A 12760-nucleotide genomic window follows, 5' to 3' on the forward strand; every position below is an offset into this window, starting at 1 on the left:
GGAGAGAAGCCACGCTCCCACGTGGGAGGTTTGGAAGAGTTCTGTATCCCAAGCACAGTGATGAGGGCATCCACACAGGGGGAAGGCGTGGAGCCTGGTGTCAAAGCTTAAGCAGGCTGAGGAAGGTGCTCTGGCATGGGAGTGACCCAGTGAGGGGAGTCACACAAAGCAAGAACACTGTCCTTGTGTGTGGGTGACTCAGAGTGGGCTCAGAGCCAGGCAGGATGAGGACAGTATCCTGAGAGGTAGTCCTTTGTTGAATGCTGGAGCCCAAGTGTAGAGGGTATACATATGTGAGAACAGTCCAGAATGAGGTGTTAAGAGGCCAAACAGGATGAGAGGGACACCCATGGGGGCTGGGGTGGGTGTAAGGCCCAGCACAGGTTGTTGGAGCCTAAGTGGGTAAGGGGACATCCATGATGAAGCAGCCTGGTATGAAGCACCACAGCCTGGGTGGGGTCAGAGGCTATCCATGTGGGAGAGAAGCAGCGGTGGTGAAGGGACAGGTTACATACAGGAAGACTGATCAAATACTTTAAATATATTAAAGCTAGTGAGACCCAGTCTTTCACTGTCAAAGCAGAAAGGAACCTACAGTGCTGTTAGAATTGGAAATTATCAGTATGAAGTCATAGATTTCAATGTGGAGACAGATGCATTAGATATGTGCCTATGCATGTATGTACATACACATGTTCCCTAGATTTGTCTCCTTAAAGTCTGCGAATGCTACTTTCCCCAAAGCAATAAGCATACCTCATGTCCACATCTTGGCTCTGAAGTATCATTCTCCTCAAAAAGAAATGAGGATTCTTTGGAGAAACAGCCAATTCCTGGGTTGGGATAAGGAAAGTTCAAGATGAATCCAGAACATATTATAGCAAAAAAGTATAGAAGTGCTCAAATAATGAAGATTTATCATAGGCTGCAGAAGCCAGCTTGCCACTGGCCGAATTAGGGACAATTTGAGCATCAAAAATAAATAAGTTCAGTTTCTATATTTAAGTGTATTTAATATTTTTTCCTTGGTGTCTACATAGTCTTGCTCCTTTTACATCAATAATTACCAACTTGACCAACATACTGGAGGTACAGTACAGTCCAAATAAATTTCATTCATGAGGAATGGCATGAGAAATCAGCACCAAAGTCATCTCAGGTTTATATACAACTGACATTTATAAAAGCTTTACAAATTAAATAAAAAGTTCTCGAAGAAAACACATCTTGGATTCTATTTACATGTAAACTCCATGACAAGGAGGGAATTTTTTCACTTCTCTACCCCTAGTGCTTAGAACAATGCTTGGCACATAGAAGGTACTCATGACTGTTGAATGAGGCAAAATATGCATACTATCTCCATTACCTTAGGTAGGAAGGTAAAAAGTCTTCAAGTCACAATATGCACTGAACAGAAGGTAAGTTTTAAAATATTTTTTATTGTAAAAACAGAGTCAATAGAGGTTGACAATGCAAATGTTACCTCAGAACATGTCCGTCCCCTTGATTTCTGAATTTGCTAGGTTCCTATGTACCAGCAAGTGTCCATTAGCACTTGTCAGGTTTCATGGTCCTTTTCAGATATGTTGGTTGATTATATGCATATATTGCTTGGAAAGAAAAGCACATCTGCTATTAAAACAAACAAACAAAACCTGTTGTGCCTTTCTTTCACATCTCCTGCAGGGAGATCTATATGTCTCAGATATTCTCACAATTTAATAGTAAAGCTGGAGCCTTAACCAAACCAAAGAAGGCTCCATTGAAGTTACTGAATCAAACCTCTCATGACATTTGCAATACATCCAAATTTAAAGATTTAAAAACAAAAAAAATTTAGAATTAAAAAAAAACTTCAGAATGATTTTTCATACTTGAAAGACTAGTTATTTGCAGCATACAAATGAAGAGAATAGTGCAAAATGCATCAAGTTTTATATGATATACTTTCAAACTAATGGCTGCCTCAAAAGCAAAGAGTGAAAAATTACTTCTCAAAAGCAATCTAGACGGACTCAATGAAGTTCACAATTTAGAAAGATCAGTTGCTAATCTATTTCCATAGATTGCAAATTTCAGAAAGATTAAACATACCATTGTTTTATAAAAATAGAAATATTGTTTGAGATTTTATAAAACTTTATAAAATATAACACTATATTGTAAATTCAACATAGTTTCACACTGATACAGACAATAAGTCCACAAATATAGAGTCAAACTTGTCTGTCTTAACCATTATTATACATTATTTCTTTCAAATCTTTAGCCCAAGTGATCTGTGCTCTATCATGGGATTTTTTTTAAGAGATTAATTTAAGGGTTTTATAAGATTTTTCATTATAGAAATAATTAATGTTAAAGCAGATGAATTTATACCTAATGTGTTTTACTACAAGCAGAAACTAGTGCGATATGACAATTCTATACTTGATCAATTTCAAATCAAATTCTTACGAATGACAACCTATTAATTTAAAATACATATTTGACCATTGTAATGTGGTACCTATAAAACACAAAAATATAATCACAACTATTTTACGTAAAAATATTTACTCATATAGAATGAAGAACCTCTAAATTTAGTTGTTTGTGGCTGTCAGATGAGAACTATTTTTCTAATGCTACCCATTCATAAACATTCATTTTATCACCTCAGAGAGCACCAGTGTATTTTAAAAATAAACTAAAAAGTGAGAAGGTAGGGGCTTATTTCATTAACAGTGCTGTTATAAGGTACCCACAACTCGGTAAATGAGAAAGTCAAAGTATTTCCAAATCATCTATTTTTGTTACTGGTGTCTTAATCATTAGATAGGATATTTAGAAAAAAGCTAGTATTATCAACTAACCACATTATACTCCCTTTTCCACAGTTCTTTGCCTCTATGTTTTTCCATATAACAGAACATATAATAAGCAACAATGTATATGATCTGTTAAACATTTTTTCTCAAACTTCAAAGAAAATAATCTATGATGTAACAAGAATAAGAAACCAAAAATTTATCTGATATATTTGCAATAGTCTAACCCTGTAGAAGAGTGGGGAGTTCAGAAGTGGGAAGGGACGATGGGACCTATTTTCTGTAGAATATATTGAGATATTGAGGCACATAGGTTAAAATTTCTCAGGCAAATTCATGGCTACAGCAAGATTGAGAGAGAACACTCAGAATTTTACATCCCCCCAGAGCTGATTTCTCTCAGTCACACCCTATTAAATATTTCAAAATATGTCCTTAGTCACTGCTGTCATCATCGTCATCATCATCAGAAGCATCATTTAAAGGAGACTTCAGAGACTGACTGTATGAATCCGATCGAGTAGGCTGGCACGTGGCCATGTCCCCAGTAGAAAGCAGGTCATAGCAGAAGTCACAAATCCGCACAGGCTTAGAGGACTGACTGGGAAGAAGAAATCTCTTTTCAGAGCAGGGCCCACAGACAACAAAACCACATTTGCGGCAATGGTGACGACGATTAACAGGTGTGAATTTTGCTTTCTGACAACGCATACATACAGTCGCCTCAGAGTCGGGAACCCAGACAGCAGCATGCTCATTACTGGGTGTCTTCCCGCTTTTGCAGAGTAAGTCAGTAACACATTTATTTATATGATTCATCCATTCCGATTTCTCAGTGGCAGTGGCAGCATAAACTGCAAATGATTTGGTTGGTGTCTTGATAAGCCATCCATTCCTCAAGTCTCCCTCATCTTTGATAGAATCAATAGTGACATTTTCCAGGGGAATAATATGTTGCTTGTTATATTTTTTCTTTTGGATGACAATATTGCCATATACAAGAATATCATTAAATAAGAAAAACTGCCTTGCTTTGGGCTTTTTTCTGCACAACTTAGTCAGTACTCCTTCTCCAATAAGAACCCTTCCAGGTATAGTTAAGGGTTGACCAGCTGCTCCAAAACAGTTTTCTACTATGTTTATACGTCTAGTATTTGCTTCACTGTTTGCCAAGCGATCCACCATCTTTTGCTAATAGCCTTAAAAAAAAAAAAAAAAAGAAAGAAAAATTAGCACCCAGAAATTATAAATTCATATAAATTAAGAAATTACATATAGTCTAAATGTAATCTAACAAGTCTTTTACCCAAAGACAAAATGCTCCCAAATTTTTTCACTCTAAAATAATCGCTAAGCACACCAAAAGAGCTAATATCTTCAAATTTTTATAATCATCAAAAATATTTATTACCCATCTCCCTATACACTAAAGTAGTTAAGTTGGCTTTTACAAAAGTATAAACTTATTGCAGACATGAAAGAAAAACATACAACTAGACAATGAATATAAGTTGTCTCTGCAAATTAATAAACCCAGTTACATGAAATTAATCTGAGAGATTCTGAACAAGAGGGCCAAATATTATATAAACTAAGAGAAGTGATTATAATTTATCCAAGAAGCTAGTACAACTGAGTTAAGGCCTTAAATCTTTGACTTGGATCACCGTTTCCCAACCTGTCTCCCTTGCCTTTGATTTTGCCCCTTAAACCAATGCAAATTGAACAAGTCATTACTCATAATTGACTCCCCTTAACCTAGAAAATACAAATCTTTTACCATGGTATTTGAGGTCCTTCATTATCTGGTTTCTTGCTTATCTTCCCAGACTCAGCATAATATTCTTCTCCTCAAACTATGCTCTAAGAGTACCCTATTTGTAGTCCATTTCATCTAAGCATGTCTTCTCTTATTAATGTTGTTGTATCCTTTACTATTTACTAGCCCCAACTAACTCTTACTCATCCAAGACTCAGATTAATTTATCATATCTACTCCAGGAAGCATTCCATAAACTTCATTAGACTAAACATCTTCCTCTGTGCTTTCCATACTCCAAGTACCTTTTGGCTTCACTCTTACCAAAGGACTGAAATCTCTCTCTCCCAAAGACTGCAATGGAACCTAAAAGGCAGAGACCATCTGATATCTGTCTTTGAAACTGACATCATCTGACATAGCAAAAGTGCTCAAAAATGCTGACAAGAGCATATTGGCAATGTGCATAATCTAATTTTAAATCATCATAGATTTAATCTCTTAATTCAATACTGATTTCTCTCAAGTACCAGAGTTGTGCCCTATTTCAGACCTACTAACCTAACACTACTATACTACAATCAAGTTATATTAAAAAGGAACATTTAAAGTTTAAAGACTAACAAAGACTAATAATATTCTAAGTTCCAGGATTCAACTCACAAACTGATGATACGGCAAACCCATTATATGGCCTTCATTATAAAGGACACAACAATTCTGATTATTCCTGAATTCTGTCTCCCCCAATCTTGGGTCCTTAAAAAGCTTTCTTCCCCTCCATAAGGGTGGGCTCTGTCCTAAAAGTTGTTCCCAAGAATTAATATGATAATGTCTGGCTCCAAATTGTGATGGCTTCTCTTTCTGATTAGGGCAAATCTGCCAGCCAATCAAAGGTCTACTGTCCTGTGCACAAGTGCATCACAGAAGAGGAAATAAAAACAGCTAATATACAGGAAAAGAGACTCAATCTGATTCATAATTAAAGAAATGATAAAACATTAGGTTTTTTTTTTAACCTATCAGATTAACAAATTTTTTGAATTTCCTAAGATACAGTACTAGTGAGGATATAGGGAAACAGGTACCCTCATACACTACTGAAAATGTGTTTATCCATTGATCTAGGCATTTAATCAAAAAAAAATTTCATTGAAGTATATAAAGATATGTATGATATTCAACACAGCACTATTTGTAAAAGGAATAAATTGGAAAAGCTCCAAAATGTCCATCAAGAGCAACTTATAATACACCCTTAATAATATGCTACATATGTTAAAAATGAGATCGATCTAAATATAGTGATATGGGGAAAGGCTCAAGATATTTAGTTGGAGAAAGAGCTGGATATCATCACCTCCTTTTTGTTTCATATATATACCATTTTTCATCAAATCTAAAATGCTATAGATTTTGGAACACATTCTCATCTATGTGCTACTTAGAAAAATGCTGCCAATTAAGTCATGGTATTACTGTTGATTATATGGCATCCTAATTTCAGAGACATAATATATAGTAAAATACGTTCATCTTTAGACTCAATGAAATACAGTATAAACTCATTAATCATAGGCACTTGTAAATATGGAAGCACACACATAGGAAATAAAATGAGAAAACTACATGTAACAGCAATAATGATTATCTCAGAAAAATACAATTATAAATAATTTTTCATACTTTATATTCAAACAGTCAGCAAGTGTTTTATTTTGTTAGGCATTGATCTAGGTGCAGGAAAAGAAATAACTGCAGGAAAATAAGTAACAGCACAAGCAAGGTTCTTGCTTGTCAAGACTTACCTCCAACTGGGCACAGGCCAAGGAGGGGGCAAAAAACAAAATCAATATCCAAATGTAATTAATGCTGATTTTTAAAAAATCAGCTAGGAGCTACACAGACTGAAAGGTCAGGAAAAGCCTTTCTATTATTTCTGCTGATACGGAGGAACTAGGTAGCATATATGAAGGTTGGGAACAGGAGAATATTCTAGACAAAAGGAGTAACTGCAAAAGGTCCTAAAGCAGGAAAGAGAACTGAAAGTATCTATCTATGCCCATCTAAATCATCTGTCAATTCTACTCATTTGGACATACAGTTATTAACTACCTCATAGGCAATGCAAACAGGTTTCCTATTATTGCTACTATTGGAATTATTAATATCACAAATTTGTACAGTGCTTTTACATTTATTATCTTCTGACTTTAAATATCTCAAACTCCTGTGAAGTAACTGGACACGTTTTTGTTACCTCCCAAAGAAGCAACTAACAACAGCTGAAATGTGAGCTAGTGGGGAAACTAAGGCACAAAGAGAGAGATTCAATAATATCAAGAAGCAAACAGTCTGGAAGTAACTCTACTCACTGGGAGCCCAAGCAACCAGCTGAGCACTTTACATGCATTACCCTACTTCCTACGGGCAACCTTACCATAGATTTGCACTGGTAGCTCCATTTTATAAAAGAGTGAACAGACACAGAGGAGTTAAGTACCCTGCCCAAAACTACCACAGAACTGGAGCTCAAATCTGATTCCTCTGTGCTGTTACCAGTACATTTTGATACACTTATCATTCCTTAAGACTTCACTGACTCTACCAGAACTAAGAAAGCTACTGCTAAACTCTAGATAGTCACTGCAAACCCTAAAACGTATTGAAGAAAGGTTAAGACAACACTAACTTTACCAAATAACCTGAAAGGATGGGTCATCATTACTTATTTAGCCAATCTCCTGATAATGCTCCTATTTGACAATATATTAAGCCTGAATCTCTGCTCATAATCTTTTCCCCTATTTAAGAATGATACAACAGAAGAGACATTTGGGGCATTATTAATTGGTATATGGCTAGAACAAAAAGCCTTCAAAGTTTGACAGTGCCCCACGTAAGGAACACATTTCATACTGCAAAGTTACAAATACATACTCTCAAAATTCTTTCAACTTAAACAACACAAAGAAATAAAAGGCATCCAGATAGGCAAGGAAGAGGTCAAACTGTCCCTGTTTGTAGATGACATGATATTGTACATAAAAAACCATAAAGAATCCACTCCAAAACTACTAGATCTAATATCTGAATTCAGCAAGGTTGCAGAATACAAAATTAATACACAGAAATCTGTTGCATTCCTATACACTAATGATAAACTAGCAGAAAGAGAAATCAGGAAAACAATTCCATTCACAATTGCATCAAAAAGAATAAAATACCTAGGAATACACCTAACCAAGGAAGTGAAAGACCTATACCCTGAAAGCTACAGGACACTCTTAAGAGAAATTAAAGAGGACACTAACAAATGGAAATTCATCCCATGCTCTTGGCTAGTAAGAATTAATATTGTCAAAATGGCCATCCTGCCCAAAGCAATCTACAGATTCAATGCAATCCCTATCAAAATACCTACAGCATTCCTCAATAAACTAGAGCAAATAGTTCTAAAATTCATATGGAATGACAAAAGACCACGAATAGCCAAAACAATCCTGAGAGGAAGAATAAAGCAGGCGGAATTATGCTCCCTGACTTCAAGCTCTACTACAAAGCCACAGTAATTAAGACAATTTAGTACTGGCACAAGAACAGACCCATAGACCAGTGGAACAGAATAGAGAGTCCAGATACAAACTCAAGCATATATGGTCAATTAATATATGATGAAGGAGCCATGGATATACAATGGGGGAATGACAGCCTCTTCAACAGCTGATGTTGGCAAAAGTGGACAGCTACATGTAAGAGAATAAATCTGGATTATTGTCTAACCCCATACACAAAAGTAAACTCAAAATGGATCAAAGACCTGAATGTAAGTCATGAAACCATAAAACTCTTAGAAAAAAATATAGGCAAAAATCTCTTGGACATAAACATGAGCAACTTCTTCATGAAAATATCTCCCCAGGCAAAGGAAACAAAAGCAAAAATGAACAAGTGGGACTATATCAAACTAAAAAGCTTCTGTACAGCAAAGGATACCATCAATAGAAAAGACACCCTACAGCATGAGAGAATATATTCATAAATGACATATCTGATAAGGGGTTGACATCCAAATTATATAAAGAGCTCACCTGCCTCAACAAACAAAATAGCAAATAATCCAATTAAAAAATGGGCAGAGGAGCTTAAGAGACACTTCTCCAAAGAAGAAATTTAATGGCCAACAGGCACATGAGAAGATGCTCCACATCGCTAATCATCAGAGAAATGTAAATTAAAACCACAATGAGGTATCACCTCACACCAGTTAGGATGGCCAACATCCAAAAGACAAACAACAAATGTTGGCGAGGATGTAGAGAAAGGGGAACCCTCGTACACTGCTGGTGGGAATGTAAACTATTCAACCATTGTGGAAAGCAGCATGGAGTTTCCTCAAAAAACTAAAAATAGAAATACCATTTGACCCAGGAATTCCACTCCTATGAATTTACCCTAAGAATGCAGCAGCCCAGTTTGAAAAAGACATATGAACCCCTATGTTTATTGCAGCACTATTTACAATAGCCAAGATACTGAAGCAACCTAAGTGTCCATCAGTAGATGAACGGATAAAGAAGATGTGGTACATATACACAATGGAATATTATTCAGCCATAAGAAGAAAACAAATCCTACCATTTGCAACAACATGGATGGAGCTAGAGGGTATTATGCTCAGTGAAATAAGCCAGGCAGAGAAAGACAAGTATCAAATGATTTCACTTATCTGTGAAGTATAACAACAAAGAAAAAAACCAAAGGAACAAAACAGCAGCAGACTCACAGAACCCAAGAATGGACTAATAGTTACCAAGGGGAAAGGGATTGGGGAGGGAGGGTAGGAAGGGAGGGATAAGGGGGAAAATGAGGCATTACGATTAGCACACATAATGTAGTTGGGTGGGGACACGGGAAAGGCAGTATATACAGAAAAGACAAGTAATGATTCTATAGCATCTTACTACACTGATGGACAGTGACTGTAATGGGGTATGTGGGGGGGCTTGATAATGGGGGGAGTCTAGTAACCATAATGTTCAAGTAATTGTACATTAATGATACCAAAATTAAAAAATTAAAAAATAATTCTTTCAACTAAGAATGATGTATTTTATTATCTTCATTTATTTAATTGATAGCTATAGCTCAGCTGTCACTGAATTCACTAAACTGGATGATTTACTAATGGACTGTGACCTATACTTGAAAAACAATACGAAGGAAGAACATAAGGTCTGTGGCCTTAGGCAGCCCCTTTCATTACCCCTGATGGTCCTGAAATACCTTCTGAATGTATCTGACATGAAAAAGAAGAGAAGCACTAAGCCAGACAACCCAAGAATACACAAATGCCTGCTCCCCAAAATACACATACACACATGAACACTTTCTCTCTCTCTCTCTCTCTCTCTCTCTCACACACACACACACACACACACACACACACACACGAAAGAGATGAGGGCAGTGAGGGACAGGAAGAATGGGGGGAAGTTATCAACGGGGCACTCAAAGTACCACTTTCAGCTGGATTACTGCTTGATACCCCAAAGCAAGGTTCTTTGGCAAACTGTATTAGGGCACTACCCTTTGGTTCAAGGCCTTAGCAGAGCCTTATGCCAAAGGCCAAATTCAAATTTACCACCAGCACATTAAGGTGCCCCCTGCAGTAAGAACTCTCAAAGACTTTTGTAAGTCTTAGAATAAGAGATTACCGACTGAGGCTAATTAAAAAAGACATACGCACCCCCTTTGCTTACAGCTGTACTATTTGCAATAGCCAAGATATGGAAACAACCTAAATGTCCATCTAGATGATGCATAAAGGAGATGTGGTACATATACACAATGGAATATTATTCAGCCATTAAAAGAAAATAAATCCTCCCATTTGCAACACGAATGGATCTAGAGAGTATTATGCTCAGTAAAATAAGCCAGGCAGAGAAAGACAAATACCATGTGATTTCACTTATTTGTGCAGTATAAAAACAAAGCAAAACAGAAGGAACAAAACAGCAACAGATTCACAGACACTGAGAAGAAACTAATGGTTACAAAGGGGGAGGGTTTGGGGCAGGTTGGGGGTAGAAGGAGGGGAGTAAAGGGGCACAAAAATTCGCAACCATAATGTAAGTTGGTCATGGAATGGTAGTAACAATGGAGAACACAGTCAGTGATTTTGCAACATCTTTCTAAGTTGATATTGACAGATAGTAGCCACATTAGAGGAGGTGTATAACTGTTGAACCACTGTATTGTACATCTGAAACCAACATAAGAGTGTATATCAACAATACTTTAATTTAAAAAAAATCACCAGGCCTAGGCAAGGACTGAGTCCTTTGCATATCTTACTCATTGAGGAGCATGGAAAGAGGAAGCAGAAGACTCTACAACATGGCCCAACTGGATTCCTATCTGCTATTCTTAGGAAGGAATACCAGTGAACACAGAAAACCTCCCCATCTTCTGACAGAGAACACTTTTTTAGGATGGATTTCAAGAAGTAAAACTACTAGATCAAAAGACATGTAAAGGCTATTGTTACCTTTCACAAAATTTCCATCCTGAAAGGTAACACTAACTTACTAAGTAGCACAATGACCTTACCCATCCCATCTCGTCTCACGTATTTTTGTTTAAAAATTTCAGCAAAAAAGGATAGATTTTTTAAATGGTATCTCATCTTATTCATTTACTTCTCATTCCATTTATTCACTCAACAATTATTTATTGAACATTTTGTAGATGCCACATATCATTCTTTTCCTCTCAGAGCTTATATTACAGTCTAGTGGAGAAAAAAGTAAGTAAACAGGTTCCAAAAGGCAAAGGGAAATGAAGGAAATCCAGCAGCGTGTCAGATTCAGGGGAAAAACTCATCTATTAGAAGTTAAAAAAGACCTCACTGAGGCGGTACCATAAACTGGGTCTTAAAAGGATGAGGAGTCAGCTGTGCAAAGGAACTAATACTATGGACGAAGGTCCTAAAACAGGGAAGAACAGCACTTTTAATTTAATTGAATGTTTATTTCACAGCTACCTAGTAAGGTCAGACCACTTGCTAATATGGCTATTAACCACTTGTATTTCTAAGCTTATTATATTTAAGGGTTATTAATCTATATGTGTTTTTTACATAAAAACTATTAACTTATTTAATTGCTTTCCCTAGTATATTAATCTATAATTGCTTATTTTATGGTGTTTGACACAAAGGCAGTTTTATTTAAGTAAATAAACTTACAAATATTTTCCTTTATTTTCTTCCACTACTCTTTAAGCTTCCTTTTCTAGGTACTAGATGCGCCTAGTTTTCCCCATAATACATAAGCCAAAATGGCCTAAAGTGAGGAAGCAATCACCATTAATATGGAAAAAGTTTTGAGCTTTCCCAGATCCAAAAAAATAACCTCCCTTAAGACTTTGGCTTTTCTTATACAATATGACACATTTTGCTAATGGATGCACACACAAAAAAATCGAGGTAGAGCACAGATGCTCATAGACACAGTTCAAAGTTTGGGAAGCTTGGTGCTGAGATGTCAAGTGTGGTTCACTGGGAAGGAGCTTGGTGGGGCCGCCCTGGCTGCTCAGGGTGCAAAGCTGCCTCTCTAAGGGCTTGCTGCAAAACAAACACTAAAGGCTATTTTCTCCCTTTGCCTTTTTTCCCAAAAGTGAAAATCCTCTCCAGATTTCTTTCAGTCAAGGAAAACACTCCAGTAGGTCATTCATAAAAGTGAAGAAGTGGTGCAATGCAAACTTTCAAAAAATGGGGGATACCTATGTTCGTTCACTACCTGTATGTTTTAGGATATGATTTTACATTTAATTCTTTTATAGACCCTTAATTTATTTTGGCATTTCTTTTTTCTTTTCAAGTATTTGCATTCTTTTTTTTAAATTTTATTTTGGTATCATTAATCTACAATTACATGAAGGACATTATGTTTACTAGGCTTCCCCCTTCACCAAGTCCCCCCCACATCCCCGTTCACAGTCACTGTCCATCAGCATAGTAAGATGCTGTAAAATCACTATCAAGTATTTGCATTCTAAAAGAGCTAACTACTCCAGAATCACCAAATACTATGTGACCTTATTTTCTCACTTGTAAATGAGAATAGCAATACCACCAGCTAAGTCAAGGGAAAGATTAAAGGAGCTAATGCATATAAAAATG

General features: G+C 36.4%; 1 protein-coding gene across 2 annotated transcripts in view; it reads right to left on the reverse strand.

The window, feature by feature from the left end:
• Window positions 1–1422: 1422 nt before the first annotated feature.
• Window positions 1423–12760, reverse strand: part of PLEKHF2 (pleckstrin homology and FYVE domain containing 2) — a 32277-nt gene continuing 20939 nt past the window's right edge. For both annotated transcript variants that reach the window (XM_036875458.2, XM_057497881.1), the window contains exon 2: window positions 1423–4012. In XM_036875458.2, coding sequence (XP_036731353.1) covers window positions 3249–3998 — 750 coding nt within the window. In that variant the 5' untranslated portion in view covers window positions 3999–4012 and the 3' untranslated portion in view covers window positions 1423–3248. The remainder of the gene's footprint in view (window positions 4013–12760) is intronic.

The sequence above is a fragment of the Manis pentadactyla genome, chromosome 3 (assembly GCF_030020395.1).
Source record: "Manis pentadactyla isolate mManPen7 chromosome 3, mManPen7.hap1, whole genome shotgun sequence".
Taxonomy (NCBI): domain Eukaryota; kingdom Metazoa; phylum Chordata; class Mammalia; order Pholidota; family Manidae; genus Manis; species Manis pentadactyla.